Below are 21,641 nucleotides of genomic sequence, written 5' to 3'. Positions count from 1 at the left end.
AAACATAAAATAGTCCATTTTTATTTTATTTAAATTTGTACATTTTCAGAAATCTGATTTTGGGTTTGAGGTTTTAATAACGACCCATATATTTGTGTAATAAATCTGTGGAAACATCTCGTCCTGCACACAGAGCCGGTCTGGTGGTGGTGGTGGGGCAGCAGCCTCCTGGATTCATTCTCCTGCAACACATTACGGGGGCGGTGCCGTCCTGACGGACGTTCTGTGGGACAAACGGGAGGGGGGGGGGGGGCGTGCTTTCCCACAGCCCACCAATCGGCGCGTCCAGGGCGGGGTCTGAGGGGGGTCGAAACTGGAGAGAGAGAATCCCAAAAATGACATCTCGGCTGCGGAGCGGGAGGAGACGCAGAGGAGAGAAAGACGCGCGTCCGGAGCGCGTTTAGGACCGAGACGTAGCACTGGGGTCCCAGCTGGACGCCCCCCGCCCCAGAAAGGACTCCTCCCGCATTCAGACAGATGCAGCTGCGCTCCTGAGGAGATCCGACCAGGCGTTGGTTTTTTCTGGGGTTGGTGAGATCCTGACCGCCGCGGAGGCTCCGGTTCCTGTTCCAGCGCGCCGCAGCGGGACCGAGGAAGCCCCGCAGGGCTGCGCGAACGCCCCTTAAACACTGGGTGAGACCCCCCCAGACATGTGTGACCTGATGTCGGCCCCCCAGCCCGCGGAGAAGATCGGCAGGATGAAAAAGTTGAGGAGAACTTTGTCTGAGAGTTTCAGGAGTATCGGTGAGTTTTGGTTTGGTTTTCGCTTTGCGCGTCTTTGTGCGCGGAGACGCGTCTCCAATGGGGCGTGTGTGTGTGTGTGTATGTGTGTGTATGTGTGTGTGTGTGTGTGTGTGTGTGTATGTGTGTATGTGTGTGTGTGTGAGGCGCCTCAGGAACATTCCCACACCGGGGAACCTTCACCCCCCCGCCCCCGCAGCGCCACAGTGTTCGATTCTTTTGGGGGGGAGTGGGGGGTGTCTTTAATCACTTATTTTTCTTCCAAAAAATGTAATCAGAATTAATCACGTGTTCTCTAAAGAGGAGATGACGTCATAAATACCTAAATTCAACCAAAGGTGAAATAATAATCTGTTATTTTCCAATTTTTGAATGAACGTGAGTCATAATGATGAGACCTGGTGGCTTCTCATTGACTTGATTGGTTGATTGATGGATTAATCCTCCGGGATTAATCCATGTCCATCTATCTAACAGGTTTTAGGGAGTTGGGATTGTCATGTGACCATATGGAGATTGTCACGTGACCATCTAGAGAAATGACTTTTACTATTCACGTAACACAAAACCATCTGCTTGAGTTTGTTCACTGATCATTGAACAGAACAGTATTTTCTGCACTATTAGGCTCAGTCTAGGTTTGTTTGGAAATTAAAGGCTTTTAGGTGTGTTTTATAATGCTAAAAATACTGTAATCCTCCTACTTGTCCAGTCCATTTACCAGCTGGTTACTGGTTGTCCTCACTGGATTAGCCTCTAGCGCCACCAGCTGGTCGTGTCTCATCATAGAGGTGAAGCTTTTTTGTGACCCTCTGGTGAACATGGAGGACTGTGGACCAGCAGCCCACCCAGTACACTGAATTGGGACAGACCTCTGCAGCAGCAGGTCATTGGTCAGAGCCCAGTAAAGGCCACAGCCCAGCAGAGGCTCCGCCTCTTCGTCATGAGGTGTCTTCCTCACATTAAAGTGGGATTAGTCGTTAATGATCGGATGAAAGGGGCAGGAGAAGAAAATCAATCTCCAGCTTCAGTGTCACGATGGTGATAGCCTCACTATTGATTTATAATCACCGATGACGGCTGATTGATTATTGTAAACAATCAGCTATAAAGGTGGTTGTTGATCAATCAGTGTTTCGATCAGCTGAATGATCACTGGACTTTTGGGTTCAGATCCACCTGAGGACATGTTCTCTCTCCGGTCCACAAATGTGCCCCATCAGGGGTAGTTAGCATTTTTGGAGCCTTAAAATAGCAAACATTTGACAACAGTAATCTTTTTGAAATGCCACCGTGTCACCATGACAATGGACTAAACAACAAGGAAACGGGGACGGACCGTTCGTCTGGGTTTGGTTCTGTTCTTTACGGATTCTCGTCTGTGAGAAAACGCCGCATCAGTTTGAATCTCTCTCTTCTCCGGCTTTCATCCAGGAAGAATCGCTGCGCTGCTAAAAGAACTTCAGTGTGCACAAATCACCACAAACACACACTCACATCACGTGTTGTCACAGTGAACCCATCACACCTCAGTTCATCATCTGCTCTCCATCCTGGTTTCTCAACGTCTATCTCTCTATCTCTATCTCTGTCACACACACACACACACACACACACACACACACACACACACAGACACAAACACAGACACACACACACACACATACTCGGTGTGCTTTGGGGTCAGTGGTCTTTGTGTGTTCAGAATAAATTTCTGGATGCAGCAGCTAGAAGAACAGATGAGGGATGAGCAGTGTGTCTTTGGGTCGATGCGGCAGAATACAGATTGGCGTCGACTTTTCTGCTGTGCTGACACTCATCCTCTATTGGTCACATGCCCAGCGATCTGCCCTACGGTGTCTATCAAGGTGCCATCAGGAAGCTTCCTCCACCTGGTTTGAGGTGTGAGCTCAGGTATGTTGTCCAGGAACAATGATCAGAGCTGTCAGGTCGTCACATCAGGGTGAGGCTGGGGGGGGTTCAGATGGATCATTCACATCACATGTGTCAAACTCAAGGCCCGGGGGCCAAATGTGACCCACCACGTCATTTAATGTGACCCCCGAGAGCATAAAAGGTCACAGTGTCTAAAAATAAAAAGGTCAAGAGTGCTTTAAACAAAAACTACATTTCCCACAATGCAGTAATTAAGCCCATTTTAACTTGAACAAAAATATTTTGAACAAAGTTAATGTCCTAACTTGTGTTTGATGTTATTTTTCCTTATTTTCTTTTTTCTTTAAATGTAACTGTAATGTTTGTAACTTGAATTAGTAATAACTTATTATTATTTAACATTAAGGAGTATTTACATTTATATTACATTACATTAGTTACATTTAGGACAGCCATGATACTGATGTGGCCCCCAGCGGAAACACGGTTGACAACCCTTGATTCATCCATCCATCTTCAACCGCTTATCCGGGGCCAGGTGGCAGAGCAACAGTCTTAGGAGTGATGCCCATACTTCCCCTTCCCCAGACACCTCTTCCAGGCGTTCCCAGGCCAGCCGAGAGACATAGTCCCTCCTGCGTGTCGTAGGTCTTTCTCAAGGTCTCCTCCTGGTAGGACATGCCCAGAACACCTCCCCAGGGAGACGTCCCGGAGACATCCGGAACAGATGCCCGAGCCACCTCAGCTGGCTCCACTCGAGGTGGAGGAGCAGTGGCTCTACTCCGAGCTCCTCCCTGGTCACTAAGCTCCTCACCCTATCTCTAAGGGTGCACCCAGCCACTCTACGGAGGAAACTCATTTCAGCCGCTTGCATTGGGGAGCTTATTCTTTCGGTCATGACCCAAAGTTCATGACCATAGGTGAGAGTAGGAACGTAGATTGACCGGTAAATCGAGAGCTTCGTCTTGCTACTCAGCTCCTTCCTGACCACGACAAACCTATACAGCGACTACATCACTGCAGAAGCTGCACCGATCCGTCTGTCAATCTCACGTTCCATCCTTCCATCACTCGTAAACAAGACCCCAAGATCCTTAAATTCCTCCACTTGGGGAAAAGACTCTCCACCGACCTGAAGAGGGCACACCACCCTTTTTGGTCAAGAACCATTGCTTCGAATTTAGAGGTGCTGGTCCTCATCCCACTCGCGGCACACTCGGCTGCAAACTGTCCCAGTGCACGCTGTGATGAGGCCAACAGGACAACATCGTCTGCACAAAGTAGAGATGAAATCCTTTGGTCCCCTAACCGGACTTCCTCCGGATCATGGCTGCGCCTAGAAATTCTGTCCATAAAGATTATAAAAAGAACCGGTGATAGAGGGCAGCCGTGCCGGAGTCCAACATGCACCTGGAACAGGTCTGACTTTCTGCCAGCAATGCGAACCAAGCTCTGGCTTTGGTCATACAGGGCCCGGACAGCCCTCAACAAAGGGCCCCAGACCCCATACTCCCAAAGCACTCCCCACAACACCACGAGGGACATGATTGAATGCCTTCTCCAGATCCACAAAACACATGTGGACTGGTTGGGCAAACTCTCACGAACCCTCGAGCACTCGATGGAGAGTGTAGAGCTGGTCCAGTGTTCCATGACCGGGATGAAAACCGCATCGTTCCTTCTGAATTTGCGGTTCGACTATAGGTCTAATCCTCCTCTCCAGTACTCTGGAATAGACTTTCCCCAGGAGGCTGAGGAGTGCGATCCCCCTGTAGTTGGAACACACCCTTTTTGAAAAGACGGACCACCGCCCCAGTCTGCTAATCTAGAGGTACTGTTCCTGACTGCCATGCGATGTTACAGAGACATGTCAACCATGACAGTCCCTGCACATCCAGAGACTTGAGGTACTCAGGGCGAATCTCATCCACCCCCGGTGCTTTGCCACCGAGGAGTTTACCCCTAATTCAGTTTAAAAAAAAAAAAAAGACATAATAAATGAGATTTGGTTGATAAAAATAACAAAAACTTCAGATGATTTTTTGTCAACCAAACCTCATATATGTCTTGATTAAAAGTAAGACAATCCTCCTTGAGTCCTTCCTGTGAGGAGTTTGTGTGTGTGTCCTCCTGTCTGGGTTCTAAACCTTCTTTCCACCTCCAGAAACACGTAGCTAAGGTGAATTGGTTGCGCCAAATCATCCATAGGTGTGAGCGCGTGCGTGAATGGTTGTTTGTCCTACGTGTGGTCCCGCAATGAGCTGGCATCTCATCTGGGGTGTACCCAGCCTCCTGTCCTTAGCCAGCAGAGATACACTCCAGCAGACCTCTGACCTGCAAAGCAGATAAGCAGCTGAAGACCAGACAATTAAGGTCGTCTGGTCTCCATGAAAACGGATGGATGGATGTTTTCCAGTCTCCCTGTGGTACACCTTTATCTTATTAACCCTGTGATGGATTTAGTCTCCCATGGAGCCCGGTGCTCCGTCAGAGGAGAAGATCTGCAGGCTGAGCTCCTCTCAACTCATCACCCAGTAATTTTGCCAATAGAGGCAAACACAGCCATCCATACAAGTGTTTTTGTAAATACTTGAAACATGTTGCTGTTGTCATATTCAGAATGAGTATGCAGAAAACGCTTAGTTTTCAAGGCATCAATCAGGCTCTGCCCCAGTGGCATATGGCTAAAATGTACTGTAGATGAAGACTGAATTTATCCTCCCATCTACAGCACGAAACACTTCTTTTAAATCTCATTTGAATGTTCCTTCAAGAACATAAGATGACTTGAATGAAGAACCTTGAACTTGAATAGTTTGGCCCTTTCTTGTCCGGTGGTGACCTTCCATGATGCAGGAGGATCACCTGGAGCCTGGTCTGTCGGGCTGAGTGCAGCGTTCTAGCTGAGGTGATCCTGCTCCGAGTGTGTTTGGAATGTGTGTGTTGACCTCTGAGGAGGAGCAATCTGCCGACTGAGTTTCTCTTTCTGACAACAGAGTCTTTGAACTATCTACACTGCCTTTTTCATTAAACAGCATGATGATGATGAGGAGTTAAGAACAGAAAAATCTGATGTTCAGCATCACCTTGAGCTTGTTTGGGAAATCATAGCTGCAGATAGGAAACTAGTTATTCCCTGTGCTCCACATAAATTACTCAGTTACTCAGACCTGTGTACATGACATGTGTCTTGTGAGGTGCCTGTTTTGCTGTCGTTACTTTTATCCATGAAGCGTTGACATAAATTTATTTCCCATATATGAATATTTTGTTAATATTTGACTTTTTTTTTGTTTTGTTTTTGCAGCATTCAAGAAAGACGACAGCGGCTTCGATGAGGTAATGTGAAAACAAGTGTGTCTTAAGAGCCTCGCTCCAGTTTCAGGACCATGCCACAGCGTTCTTTTATTTCACTAGAACTATTCATGAAGGTCGTGCAGAGGATTGTTTCATGTAAATCCTCCAGGGACTCAGGCCAGATGCTGGTTGATGAATGCAGCAGTTTCCACTCCCGTCTCACTGATGTCCTCCAGGGTCAGCCGTCATGGCCTCTCTGGCCTGTCAAATGAGACACCACCGTCTTCTGTCTGTGTCGACACCTCCACTGACACTTTACAGTGACGTGTGGTCAGAGGCACGGCCTCACCTGCCATCATGAACGATAAAAAATTGAATTTTAAAAAAATTATCCAGTTATATTTATCCAGTGATGTGTATTATAACATTATTTTCCGTTTAACATCACCACATTATAGATTATTTTTACTCAAAATCGCTGAATTTTCACATTTACTGTTGAAATGCTAAGAGACCTGTGGTGAGGCACTAGCAAGCTGAGCCTTGGCTAGCTGTGCTGTTAGCTAAACAGTGAGACCGTAATGCTATCTCTCTATATGTTGCTATTAAAATGTTAAAACACGTTTGCTCCATGAATTAAATTTCCGTAATTCAGCTAATGTTTATAATGTACAGTATTTTTTTTGTCAACAACTGCATGTGTAACGTCTTTCTTGAGTTGAGCGGTCCTGAAACCGCTGGGAAAAGGCAGTTCTCCTACCTCATGGTAGGGGGCGCTGATGATCCCAGAGATTCCTTTTGGGACTTCTTGGCCGCAGAATAAGAGACAGCAAACTACAATCTATAGTCAGTGAGTCAAGTGCAGCCATTCATTTGTTTTCCGCTTGCCTTGTCTTACTATAAAAATGGAGGATTACATCTCTCAATTCAAATTATTTTTGCTGCTTTTGTTCAGAAGGAGCGGCACATGAACTTCATTTATAAGTAAACGTAACATATAAACAAACATGTAGGAAACAACAAAATGTTTTTTCAATTAAATGTGCTAATTGTATGTTAAAATTTGTATGTATAAATAATTCTATGAGACTTTAAACATAACCCACTTGCTGTTGGTAATTAAATGGTGAATAAGCTACACTGTAGGTTCATATGTTTTTAAATTTGAATATGATGACGTCAGTGTCTCACCAGCCATGAACCTCACCACATGTCACTGCTGCTTTACACACTGTGTATTCAAGTGTATGAAATCTTCACTAGGTTTTACACAGCAATCAAACCAATGAGATAGTTTTCACTCAATGGGGACTGACAGGGATGTCCTGCTCCCTTTCACTTTGATTTAAAGTCACAGTCAGTCTAAAGCAGAAACCTGTTGTGGTTGTCAGGCAGCCACATGGTCCTTAGGCTTCATTGTCTGTAGCCAGTGGTGGCAGCGTCTCATGAATCAGTGATCGGACATGCAGGTGCTTTGTGTTGATGTTACAGACATGTTGCTGCTGTGGCTGTGTGGCCATTCCTAATTTAATTATGTTATCGATTAGATGTGTGATCATCAGTGTGGTAAAGAGAGAAAGAAGACAAAACACAGTAATAAGAATCACACTGTAATCATTACTAGTCCGTTGTTTTGTTCAAGTTAGCCAATCTCTATGTTTTCTATGTTTTTGCTTCAAACATTTAGATGCAGTTTCAGTCATTGTTTAATTACACCTATGTTAGATGATTAATGTTTCTTTTTCAAGAAAATAATTCTGAAACTTCACTCCACGCTGCTTAACACTCACTCTGCTCGAATGAAACAGCAAGAATCAGGACAGAAGACAGTTTTCAAGAAGGGACAGGCCAAGTTTGTAGTCGTAGACCGTATACTCGTTTTCCACGATGGGGAGAGAATAGATCCTCAAACACTCAGCACTGAGAAGGAAATTAAGAATGGAAAGTCTTGCATGATGGCAACAAACAATCTGGCAGGAAGGGAGCAGTATAAATGGATGGTTAATGGGTGAACAACAGGTGAGTGGAGTTCGTCTAGCGAATGACATGAGTGCAGGCTGGGACAGAGCTGGGACTCAGACAGGAGGTACATGTGTTCATCAGATCATCATGAGACTGTCGTTTTTCTAGAGCAGTGAAGGAAATATTTGCCGAATCATATTTCAACTCTTGCCAACAAGAAAATTCACATCAGTATAAATGTTAAAATGTGGTATTGTGTGAAGACCCAACGTACCCCAACCAGTCCAGAAGAGGGGAAACAATGTCCACGTCTACCCTCAGAAAACACCTTTGTGCCTGCATAGAAAATCAAGGGATTGGGAGACTTCGGTTTGACAAAAAAGACAGCCAATGAAGCATACGTTATGGTGGAGAACAACAACAAATTATCAACAAAAGTATGAATGAAGTCTCATTTTGGATGAATCATGGAGTACGCTGAAACATTCACCTCAATCAGATCAAAGGGCTGGCGGTGATTTTTAAAGTGATGTGATATTTGCTGTGGAATGTTTAAAGCTATTATTTTTGCTAAGTATCCAGTGTGACTCTATGATACCACTCTACTACACCAGTCAGTCTACTCACATCCAGTATACTACTAACAAAAGGAAGTATGGGACTGGGAACACAGATGGGAGGATTGCTGCTGTTTAGCTTCCTGTGCTTCTAAAATGACAACGTAGCTGCACTCACACATTAGCATTACGGTATCTTCTGCACTATGAGGCGCACTGGATTAAATGGCCTTTTCTAAAACTTTTTTCCATATACAGTGGTACCTCTACTTACGAGATTTTCTACTTACGAAACGCCTCAACAGGAAAATATTGCCTGTAATTTCGATGGAAATTTTGAGTCACTAAAGGTAAAAATACAGTATGGGCTGCTACTCACAGCTCCCAAAGGTTCCTGAACGCAATATTCCTATAGCTGCTCTGCCATTGGCTATTATCTAGCATCCTGACATCTCATTGGCTAAGGACGCTGCATAGGTGTCTATGCAGCGTCCTCGTCATTCGGCCCTCGACTCATGACATGTTCTGATAGTTTTACATAAATATATTAACTTTTTTAGTATTTACTATTAGTATTTACCCCAAGAAAGTGATGGAGAAAAGAGGAAAAGAAAAGATGAAGAAAATAGTTTTTTGTCCGTACAACCAAAGCAAGAGATATGGGAAAAGCATGAAAAAAGGATATGTTTGGTTGATCTCACCAAAGAATATGGCCGTAATGCATCTACAATCGCCACGTTATTAAAACAAAAGGAAGTTTAAGGAGTTTAAGGCATTGCGTGGGTGGTAGGAGAAGTTCAAAAGGTAGACTGGAATTCACTCTTTTGTTCGGTATGGTGAAGTAAGAGCGCATGAACCTAAGTGGGCAAAAAACAATGAGGACAGCAGTTAAAAGGTAAATGATCATCATTTTTATTCTTTATTCTTTGTTTTTTACGTTATGCACAACTCTCATTTATTGTGTAATCATCTAATTGTAACATGTATTTGTTACATGTTTTGATGCATTTTTATGCTTTATAAAACATTTATGTCTGAATTTTGGGGGGCTTGGAACGGATTAGGGCATTTGCATGGAAAACGCTTACGAAATTTCCTCCAGAAGCAATTAATTTCATAAGTAGAGGTACCACTGTATAAGGTACACTTGATTATAAGGCGCACTGTCGGTTTATGGGAAAATTAAAGGCTTTTAGGTGTGCCTTATAGTGCAGAAAATACTGTCACGTGACACATACAGTATTGAGGTATTGCATCTCCCTTCTACAGTCGAGGCTGCAGTAAAGCAGAAAAGAAACATGTTTTCCCGTTGAGATGTTTGGAGAAATATTTTTCCTGAGAGCTCAGATGTTCACGGGCAAAAGGGTCCCTGACATGTCCCCCTGGATTATTTTTATGATCTGGGAAAGAAAATGTAAACCGTATTCTTGTTTGTGTGTATGTGTGTGTGTGTGTGTGTGTGTGTGTGTGTGTGTGTGTGTGTGTGTGTGTGTCTGTGTCTGTGTCTGTGTGTGTGTGTGTGTGTGTGTGTGTGTGTGAGTGTGTGTGTGTGTGTGTGTGTGTGTGTGTGTGTGTGTGTGTGTGTGTGTGTGTGTGTTGTTGGGGGCTAACATGGGAATTGGCTTGGGCCACTTGCTATGAATGATCCTTGCTGCTCAGGAAGAATGTGAAGAATCTGAGGAGGGAGAAGACTGCTTCCTGTCGGACTACAGTATTTGTGAGAGACTGAACGGCGGTCTCCAGTCACACCATGGAAACATGTGAAACCACTATTTGTGATAGTGATGCATACATTCACTTCTTCTTCTTTTCCTTTCGGCTTTTCCGTTCAGGGGTCGCCACAGCGAATCAATTGCCTCCGTCTAGCCCTGTCCTTTGAATCCTCTTCTCTCACACCAACTACTTTCATGTCTTCCCTTATTCCATCCATAAACCTCTTTGGTCTTCCTCTAGGCCTCTTGCCTGGCAGGTCAAAACTCATTATCCTTGTACCAATATATTCACTATCTCTCCTCTGGTCATGTCCAAACCATCTCAGTCTGGCCTCTCTGACTTTATCTCCAAAACTTCTAACATGTGCTGTCCCTCTGATGTACTCATTCCTGATCCTACCCATCCTGGTCACTCCCAGAGAGAACCTCAGCATCTTCATCTCTGCTACCTCCAGCTCTGTCTCCTGTCTTTTCCTCAGTGACACTGTCTCTAGACCAAACAACATCGCTGGTCTCCCCACAGTTTTGTACACCTTTCCTTTCATTTTAGCTGAAACTCTTCTATCACACATCACACCTGACACTTTTCTCCACCCGTTCCATCCTGCCTGTACACGTTTCTTCACCTCTTTTTCAGACTCTCCATTGCTCTGGACTGTTGACTTAAAATCTTCCACCTTCTTGATCTCTTCTCCCTGTAACCTTACTCTTCCACTTGGGTTCCTCTCGTTCACACACATGTACTCTGTCTTACTGCGGCTAACCTTCATTCCTCTCCTTTCCAGGACAAACCTCCACCTCTCTAGCTTCTCCTCCACCTGTTCCCTGCTCTCACTACAGATCACAATGTCATCTGCAAACATCATAATCCATGGAGATTTCTGTGTAACCTCGTCTGTCATCCTGTCCATCACCACAAGAAGAAGAAGGGGCTCAGAGCTGATCCCTGATGCAGTCCCACCTCCACCTTGAATTCCTCTGTCACACCTACAGCACACCTCACCACTGTCTTACAGTCCTCATACATGTCCTGCACTGCTCTAACATACTTCTCTGCCACTCCAGACTTCCTCATACAATACCACAGTTCCTCTCTGGGCACCCTGTCATAAGCTTTCTCCAGATCTACAAAAACATAATGCAGCTCCCTCTGGCCTTCTCTGTATCAACATCCTCAAAGCAAATACTGCATCTGTAGTAATCTTTTTTGGCATGAAACCATTATGCTGCTCACAAATGTTCACTTCTGCCCTTAGTCTAGCTTCCACTACTCTTTCCCATAACTTCATTGTATGGCTCATCAGCTTTATTCCTCTGTAGTTGCCACAACAATGCACATGTCCCTTGTTCTTAAAAATGGGCACCAGCACACTTCTCCTCCATTCCTCAGGCATCTTCTCACTATCTAAGATCCTGTTGAACAACCCAGTCAGGAACTCTACTGCCACCTCTCGTAGACACTTCCATACCTCTACAGGTATATCATCAGGGCCGACTGCCTTTCCACTCTTCGTCCTCTTCAATGCCCTCCTCACTTCATCCTGACTAATCTTTGCTACATCCTGGTCCACAACAGTCACCTCTTCTAGTCTTCGTTCTCTCTCATTTTCCACGTTCATCAACTCTTCAAAGTACTCTTTCCATCTTCCCATCACACTACTGGCACCTGCCAATAGACTTCCATCCCTATCCTTAATCACCCTAACCTGCTGCACGTCATTCCCATCTCTATCTTTCTCTCTTGCCAACCTGTATAGATCAGTCTCTCCCTCCTTACTGTCCAACCTAGCATACAAGTCGTCATAAGCTTCTTGTTTGGCCTTTGTTACCTCTACTTTCACCTTACGCTGCATCTCCCTGTACTCCTGTCTACTCTCCTCAGTCCTCTCAGTGTCCCACTTCCTCTTAGCTAACCTCTTTTTCTGTATACACTCCTGTACCTCCTCATTCCACCACCAAGTTTCCTTATCTACTTTCCTTCCAGATGACACACAAAGTACTCTCTTACCTGTCTCCCTAATCACATTAGCTGTAGTTTTCCAGTCATCTGGGAGCACCTCCTTGCCACCCAGAGCCTGTCTCAACTCCTTCCTAAAAGTCATGCAACACTCTTCCTTTTTCAGCTTCCACCATTTTGTCTTCTGCTCTGCCTTTGCCCTCTTCATCTTCCTCACCACCAGAGTCATCCTACACACCACCATCCTATGCTGTTTGGCTACACTCTCACCTACCACTACTTTGCAGTCACTGATCTCCTTCAGATTACACCGTCTACACAGGTGTAGTCTACCTGTGTGCTCCTACCACCACTCTTATAGGTCACTCTATGTTCATGCCTCTTCTGGAAGAAAGTATTCACTATAGCCATTTCCATCCTTTTTGCAAAGTAAACTACCATCTGTCCTTGTGCATTCCTCTCCTGCATACCAAACCTGCCCATCACCTCCTCATCACCTCTGTTTCTTGCACCAACATGTCCATTGAAGTCTGCTCCAATGACAACTCTCTCACTTCTAGGTATGCTCTGCATCACAAAGTCCGACCAGAATTTCTCCTTCTCCTCCAGCTCACATCCTACCTGTGGAGCATACCCACTAACAACATTGAACATCACACCTTCTATTTCTGGCTTCAGACTCATCATTCTATCTGACACTCTTTTTACCTCCAGGACATTCCTAACAAACTCCTCCTTCAAGATAACTCCTACTCCATTTCTCTTCCTGTTTACACCTTGATAGAACAACTTGAACCCTGCTCCTAAAGTTCGAGCCTTGCTACCTTTCCACCTGGTCTCCTGCACACACAGTATGTCTACCTTCCTCCTCTGCATCATGTCAACCAACTCTCTACCTTTTCTTGTCATAGTTCCAACATTCAACGTCCCTACTCTTAGTCCTACACTCTTGGCGCTCCTCTTCTCTTTCTTTGTGCGAACGCACTTTCCTCCTCTCCTTCTTCGACCAACAGTAATCCAATTTCCACCGGCGCCCTGTAGGTCAACAGCGCCGATGACGGTCGTTGTTAACCTGGGCCTCGAACGATCCAGTATGGAAGTCATAGGTTTGATTCGCATCTTTGATTTGGCAAAAGTTTTACGCCGGATGCCTTTTCTGACACAACCCTCTGTATTTATCCGGGCTTGGGACCGGCACAATAAGACACTGGCTTGTGTCCTCTTGCGGCTACATTGATGTATACATTCACACTAACAGTTTTATTTTCAGACACTTTAGTGTGAATGCATGTCGGAGAGAGGCAGACAGGAACACACCAGTCTGTTTGACTGGTTACCACTACTCACAGCCATCAGAGGCCCTGGATGCTTTTCTTTTCTTCCGTGTTCAAGGACCTTTATTCTGTGAGTGTGGAATTCTGTGGTCGGGATGTGAAATGCTAAACAAGGAACGAGCTACGCTTGTAGCATCTTGTTAAAAACTTCCTCTGTGTTGCCTTGAAGATGGTGAAGAAATGGCAGCACCAGTGTTCACTCCCTCTGCTTACATTTCTGCTGCTTCTTCAGAAGCTCTGCCTCCTGGGACAGGGGTGACTTATCCTGTGGATCTGATCGCTCTACAGCTGATGCTTAACCTTCTTCAGAGCTTAACTCCTTCTTTAAATCTGTCTTCTGCTCATTTAGTTAAGCCTCATAGGAATTTCTGGGTTTTTGGTTCTGTCTCTTGAGGTGGAGGACAGATCTTGAGTTGCTCAAGGCAACTTTGAATTTTGCAGCCTCCCCCATGGACTCATCCAGCTGGGTTTAATGGAACATCTGTGTCTTCAGAACATTTTCTTTTAGTTTCAAAGAGCTTTGTCCATGTTAGACCATTTCTTCTGCAGTGTCTTATGTTGAAGCCTCTCCTTCTGCAGATCTTTTTCCAGCTGTTTATGGACTTCACTCATCCTCTCCAGGTGGACCTGGACCAGAAACGTGCTGTTCACAGTTAAACTGAAGTGAGCAACACATTTCCCTTAGGGTTGTTTTCAGACCCTTGAATGCCCTCTGCTGGTAGGAGAATTGCACGTGTGTCCGTGTTTCACGTACCTCCCTGATGAACACCGTGAGTAGGCAGCAAATCATGGATGGGATAATGTTGTGGGCTTGTAATGATCCGGACCACCACCAGAATCTAATTGACTGTTCCCTATGTCGTATCCAAAAATGTCATCAAAATCTGCCATTGCTGAGTAATCCTGTTAACAGATGTGCATAAAGTGTACGTCATACACTGAATATAAAGTAATTTAGATCAAAAATATTTGAATGTGTTGGTGTTATTGTCAGTATATCTGTTTAGCTGTACATGAGACAGACGGTGTCTGAACAATCGTGTAGCTGCAGTCCCATAAAGTGTCTCCAGTTCGTCAATCTGTACCACTCTGCTGTAAAGCTGGCTCCAGTGACCAAAAAGGCAGTCATATACTGCAACATCCTGCGACACCCTTGAATTCAAAATTTTAACTGACCAACTTGCGTAGGTCACGGTCATTTAATAAAAGAGCCACGATCCAACATGTAACTGGTGCATTCTATTTGTCATGAGGTTTCAGAGATGTATACCTAAATAGGTATAAAAGTGAAAACGCAAACCTTGACCTAGTTTTTCAAGATCAAGTTTGTGATCTAATTTTCATCCCTTGCCTCCCTGATAATAACACCCTTTGTTTTGTCTTTCTATCTTATTATGTTCCTGAGATACAGTATGTGCAAAAATATCTCGGAATTGAAAATATCTCAGACCATAGATCAAAGCACTACGTTTGATCTACTGTCTTACTTACACTGGTCTTCTTCCTCTTCTTTCTATCTTAATCTGGTTCCTGAGTGTACAAAAGTTGAAATTTGACCTTCATCTAGTTTTCTCAAGGTCAAGGTCATCATCTCATTTTCATCCCCTTTGCTGCCCGAGTAATGTGCTTTTCGTTCCATCTTTCTATCTGCAATGGTTGTGAAGACATTTGGTGGACGGACTAATGGACGAACAGACCGATGAACGGACGAACACACAAACACTGACAATTACAATACATCACCAATTTGAGGCAGGATGTATTGTAAGACTAGCCTCACCATTAGGTAACAGGTGCTTCAGGAACTTCCTACCTCCACAAACATTGGATTGGTGACTAAATTTCCCAAAGGTATGAGTGTGATAAATCTCACACAACCTCCCTGTGATAAATGGTTAAGAAAAGTAATGAAGTAGTTTTCATTCAAATTACCTGCTGCAGTTTTGTCCCAGCACTGAGGCATTGTTCACCTTTTTGATGGACTTGAGTTGTGAGTCTTACTGACGTTTTCATTTTCCTCATTAGTCATTTTTTGTTCTCTTTTTGTTTTGTGCTCTTTTTCCCTCTACGTTTTGTCTTTGTCACATTCTAACTCGATTATCTTTCCTTGGGCCTGTTGGAGCAAAATAATTCCATGAATTTGGTGTCAGGATAAAAAATTCATGCAATGAATGTGTTTCGTAATTACTGGAATCTCTTGGAGAATCCATTAAAAGCACAAAACTGTGATTAGTTCCAGGGATTATAAATCACTGAATTCTGCAGTATCTTTCTTCCTCCTCATCTGTCTTTGTCACCAAATGAGTTTTGACTCTGGTGTTCCTTCACTATTCAGAACAGCATTAATGGAGACCTCAACACATTTGACCTTGCTCATTTTTGGGTTTTATTTCTGTGATTTGACACTCCCAAGAATTATAATTGGAAATCCAATTGACGGCATAAACAGTTTATTTTGGGGTGAGACATCAGATGCTATCAGACATACTGTATGACATGGTGTTGTCAGCAGATTGTATGTAGTTTGGTGTGTTATGTTCAGACACAGGATAAACATGACCATAACTGTTCAGAGCCAGTATGCCCAGGGCAGCTCCATTAAGTACTGGTTGGTTAGAGAACAATGTTGCAGTGGAGTTTATAGCAGTGCTGTTTCCAGTATTAACATATCTCACCGGTTTGAGTTTTTAAAGTCATGTCTTCAATGCTATGCCCCAAAAATCAGAAATCTATTCATTTTCTTCTTATTGTCATTCTTATTATTTTTCAGAGGGATGCTGGTGGGAGCATTACCGCTGGTTTCAAATGAGTCCCTGTGTTAGCTCTTGCCCATTGTTTTTTTGTCAGTTTGTAAATGGGATTAAAAAAATGAATGAATTTCCAGGAAACTTGGTCAAAAAATGCCACATTTCCTGAGAAAGATCCCACAAAAACATAATTTCCCCATTGTGTGGACTATTAAAGGTGGATTATTATTATTATTATTATTATTACATTTATTTGTGGATGTGGAAAAGGGATGGACATACATGTACATTGTTTTTACTGCTTGAACATTTTCGGTAGCTATGCTAAAAATGTTGAACAAACTGTCACACAACTTGGTGGGGGGTTGGATCAGAGAGCAGGAGAGAACCTGTTATTTTCTGGGGCAGATCTAGGTAGAGGGGAGGATCCAGGAACTTCTGGTTCTGGGATAGTACCTGGACTGCATGGAACTCTGAAACTAGGGAAGGGGCTCTAACCACACTAGTAGGATAAAGTGGAACCAGTCTGTAAACTGGTAGTTATCTGTAATAGACATTTAGAGTAATAGTTCTCCTGAATTGCTTCAGTTACTTCTGTAGATAAGATTGTCCGACTCTTTGGATGTTTCGTGCCATCAGTGGCAACATCACTTAACTTTAGAAAAGAAATTTTCCCAAACTTCCCAATGGATAAAAGTAGTTGTTGATCGTCTTTTTCTGTGCAGACATGTTTTTTGCTTTGATCAGAATAAAGTAACATTTTGCAACAGTTTCTATCCTTGTGAGATTAATTCATCCTCAACTATCAACATTCAGTCCATTTTAATGCTCTGAAATTACGTTCTGCTGTAATCACATTGGTTCTGTAAATCCTTGTTTCAGACACAGACATTGGAACCTCCAGCTAGTGTTCTTAGAAAATGTCCCTTTTTAATTTTCAACAATTTTCTAGTGAACATGAGTACTCGTAAGAGCAAGAGTCACTATTGGCTTTACTCACTAATATAAGTATTTCTTGGTTCCAAATCAGATTTAGCATATGGGAGGAATCTGATTACTGACCTGCTGTGTGTATGTCACTTTATATTAACTAGGTTACTAGACTGTATGTAAATGCATTGTCTGATTGTTATTCTTGTATAATCAGATTATTCAGCCTGATGTGGATGTCCTCTCTATTTTGTGCAGGTGGGCGGGAGCACTTGTCTTCTGATTGAGAAGTTGATTGCATTAATCGTTACCTCCCACAATGCTCCCTAGCTGATCTGAAGGGAGAAGCTGATAAAGAAAAACATCAGACATGATGCATTTCTACCTGTGAGACCACCAGACAGTTTTGATCACATTTAGCAAACAATGCTCAGACCATGGGTCACACTGTTACCTCACAGTAAGAATGCTTTTCTGTGTGGAGTTTCTATGTTCTCGTGTCTGTGTCGGTTCTCAAGGGGTTCTCCAGTTTTCTCACACCTCCAGAAACATCCAGTTTGGTGAATCATTTATTTGGCCGTGCGATGACCTGGAGTCTCATCTGAGGTGTACCCTGCTACACACAAGCTGGGATAGGCTCAGATAGAACTTGTGAGCATTGGTTAAGAAGGAGATGAATGAAATTGCAGTAGACACCTCAATTAGCCTTTCCTCACACATTTAGGGCGCGTCCAACTGGAGTTTTCAGATTAATTATACAGTCTTCCTTCAAAATAAATCATAAAGTGCCATTTGGTTCATTATAATTTATAGGTAAGTTTTGATATAATGTGTTCAGTGTCCTTAAAAATAACTGTGATGACTCAATCTTTAATCAGGAAAGTATTAGTTGTATTATAATCCATGACATTCTACAATTACATCTCCTGCTCCAGTGCCGAAGCAGCAGAAATTGTACCGTATGTGATTTTCTGTGCCATTTATGCAGCAGATTAACTTCAAGAATTATCGAATTATACTGACATAGGGAAAAGATGTTCGTCATTCTGATTTTAGAAGTTAAAGCTTATTTTTGTCAATTAAAATTAGCATATGTTGTTTTCAGACTCTCAGTAGAGATCAATTAGAAACAGTTCATGGACAGAATATTGTACTGTGAATCCTTTTAAAGGCATTGAAGTTAGTAAAGGAAATGGAGGATGGGGCTCACTGTCTCTTCAGGATTTTTATTGGGCAGCAAGCTGAAGACATGTTCGAGCAGTCGTGGCTGACGGTCACAAAGCTTTATGGACATTATTAAAATCCATGGGTTAGCCTTAGTATGGGCACAAAACACTAAACAGCATAAAACAAAGGCTGTGATCTTATTGTGTGGTGATGATGTTGACATGCAGCAACACCACTAACTGTCTGACATGCATAATGCAGCATATTTAGCCATTTTTCATATCCGTGTTGTAAACACTATCTTTGATAGTCTCTGTCAAACTATTCACATGTTCTGGGTGAACCCAGAAGGATTACCGCTAACAGCCTTGGGCTCTTTAGCTTTGGTGGACTTGATGGGACTTGGTGTTCACCATCAACTCCAGAAATATCACACTTTGCATGTTCGGGAGAAGAGACGGCCTTATTGATGTCAGACACAATACACATGAGATGGCTATTGTCAGACCCGCTGCCACTGTCACATCTCAGACTAACTAGCAGAGGATTAGAGAAAGCTGCAGCCTTATTACACTAGCAAAAGTGAATCTTCATGAGAACTCTTTGATTTGTTGTTCACATTCTTCCTTTGGTACTCACAGGAAGTGTGATGTGTGAGGTCTCACTCTGACAGCGTTTTGAGTCGTGGTCTCGTGATTGCCTGGCACTAAGCGCATCCGGGAATTCACACGTTTGTTCATGTTGTGCCCCTAATATAAGACTCGTTACATTCTATTAGTCACTTCCATTTATAAAGCCTCAGCTGCAGTGGAGATAAAATACCTCGGTACTGAGTCAGGAGGAGATTAGTTTTGACACAGTCAGAGCCAAAGTGGTGAAAGGAAAGATTTGCCTGGTCTTTGATATTTTTAACAATAGAAGGATTTTAATTGTCCCCCACATGACACACACTCAGTCTTATATTGCTGTGAATGCTACACATCTGATCTGGTGCCCAGCTACACAACACTCAGCTGCTACCTGACCCACAGACACCATCAGCATCTGATTGATTGTAGCAGCATTGTAGAAGAATTGAGAAGGTCTGAGCTGTCAGCAGAGGTGTCTCACACACATTTGAAGGTTGTGATCACATGAATGCATCAGTGTTGACTGTCTAATGCAGTTCAGTCCAGGTGTAACTCATTTACACCTTTGAAACCAATCTGAGTCTGTGTGGTGCTCGGTTCTTCGTCTACGTACTGTCCTGTTGCAGTAAGCTGTGGAGGGACATCCATCATGTCCCTCCACAGGACATGGACATGGACGTAAGCTTAGTTTGGAAACTCGGTGTAAAAGACAGAAGTATGAAAGTACACATGACGATCTGCTGACCCAATCCATGAGAATGTTTTGGCGTATATCGTTGTAGCTTCAGTGAACTCATTACTCGGAGAGCTGTGCGTATGCTGGCCTCCATACGACTCCCGCTGTAGACAGTAATCCTGACTGACTGAATGTCGCAGCTCACGCCGTTGCCACAAGCCATGTTTATTTGGTTCTGTCAGTCTGATTGGAGACAGCTGCTGGCTAATGTGTGCTAGTTGGCCTGCAAGGGCTCAGGTCAGAAAGTCCCCCAATCTGGGGATGATGGCTCCGCTGAAAGCAGACCGAAAGACTGTCAGCCCCCCATATGGTCACCCGGCTTTTGCTTCCATCTGGAGGAGTCCATATTGAAGCGTAAATAATTTCAGTAGAGCTTTCCTTTCCCTGCATCTTAGGATTAGCACCCACTGTGGAAATTAGCAAGGATCCAAATGCCATCACTCATATCAGCCGAGGTAATTCCTGGAGATTTAGCATAGACATATATTTATAGATGGGTCTGTCAGTCTTCATGTTCAGCAGGTGGTCCTGAGTGTTTGTAGGGTGAAGATATACCGCTGCATTATACATTTGGAGTCTGTAATTAACCCTTTACTAATCAGCCCTTGAGGAAATCTAATGGCTTGAACATTGCTGAGGTATTAAAATGCAAATGAAGACAGCATGGTGGGTGTTGTGGTGACGCGTGCTGCGATGATGGTGTCAAATAGGATGTTACATTCATCATGCTGAAGGTTGTAGGGCTCCCCCATCTGCTGCCAGCTTCTGTATTGTGAGGCCCTCACTGCACACCAGGAGACGTGATAGAGGAAGGTGATTCCAGGAAATGAGACAGAAGGGTAATGGGGAGGGAGGTAACCCCACGGTTATATTGTGGGTTTAGTGTTAGCCAAGCAGTCTGTAGATTGGTCATTATCTTTGCAGATTGTAGAGAGAGCTACCATCCAGCTAGCCTTAGAGGGTGGAATGTCCATCACACCTTGTTTGTTCTGCCTTTGGTGATGAAAATGTAATTGTGTCTAAAATTATCTTAGTAGAGAAATGGGAGTTGGTGCTCATCAGTCTTTGTTTAAATTTCTAAATGTCTTTGCTTATATTACAAGAGCAAAGCTCTGTGTTAGCAAGAGATCACATGACCTGTTGAAGAGGAGATCAGCATGGATCTTTGGTTAATGCACCTCCTCTGTCTCGCATCACATTTCTCCCCAATTATGATGAACTTTCACCCCCACCTTGATGATGAACTAACCTTAAAGAGAATGTTTTTCAAACATGCTTGCAGTAGATGGTAGAGATGGTAAAAAAATGGTGTGAGGTGAGGTGTGATATGTTGGTGGAAGTTGATCATTTTTTAAATTTTCACAACAGCATTGAATCAGTCAATAGTTTAGGCTAGGAACTAATAAATCCAACTCTACATGACAAGAATGCTCAACAGGTCAAAGTGTGGTAGATTTGTCCAAAGCATGACATTTTATGATTAAAAGTTTATTAGTAACGTCTGCATTTTTTCCGGTCAATGCCTTTATAAACACCAGCGTCAAAGATTTACAAACCAGACAGGTAAACACTCAGCCCTTCACAGCAGGCTCTTATTATGTTTCCATCATTTGTAGCTTATCCCAACATGCCAGGGGAATTGATGTCAGCCTCAAATGTCAAGGTAAATATTTCCTTTAATTAACGGCCAGTGCTTGGGAAGATGGATAAATAACATAACACTGTCTGACCTTTGGAGTGAAATAAATACCGGCTTTCTTCAATGGAACATTCTCCTTTCCTTGTCTGTATCTGAATGCTGTCTCATCACAGCCCGCAGAGGATAAGGTCACGGTCTGGTCACGGTGTGCGTGCTGAGGGTTTATGACCACCTTCATAAGCCCATGAAAGACTGGCTGTTTGTAACAAGGTTTTTGCAATGGTTTTTTTGGTAGAGCTGAGGATGCTATTATTATTATTATTATTATTATTATTAT

At 43.4% G+C, this 21,641-nt stretch overlaps 1 protein-coding gene across 3 annotated transcripts in view; it reads left to right on the top strand.

Annotated features, from left to right (window-relative positions):
• Positions 1–321: 321 nt before the first annotated feature.
• The window catches only part of cdk14 (cyclin dependent kinase 14), a 212,768-nt gene continuing 191,448 nt past the window's right edge, over positions 322–21,641 (top strand). For all 3 annotated transcript variants that reach the window (XM_068324827.1, XM_068324828.1, XM_068324830.1), the window contains exons 1-2: positions 322–744; positions 5,945–5,976. In XM_068324827.1, coding sequence (XP_068180928.1) covers positions 651–744; positions 5,945–5,976 — 126 coding nt within the window. In that variant the 5' untranslated portion in view covers positions 322–650. The remainder of the gene's footprint in view (positions 745–5,944; positions 5,977–21,641) is intronic.

This window comes from Antennarius striatus, chromosome 9 (assembly GCF_040054535.1).
Source record: "Antennarius striatus isolate MH-2024 chromosome 9, ASM4005453v1, whole genome shotgun sequence".
Taxonomy (NCBI): Eukaryota; Metazoa; Chordata; class Actinopteri; order Lophiiformes; family Antennariidae; genus Antennarius; species Antennarius striatus.
Note: the sequence above shows the minus strand (reverse complement) of the source record. Positions and strands in the feature narration are given on the sequence as shown.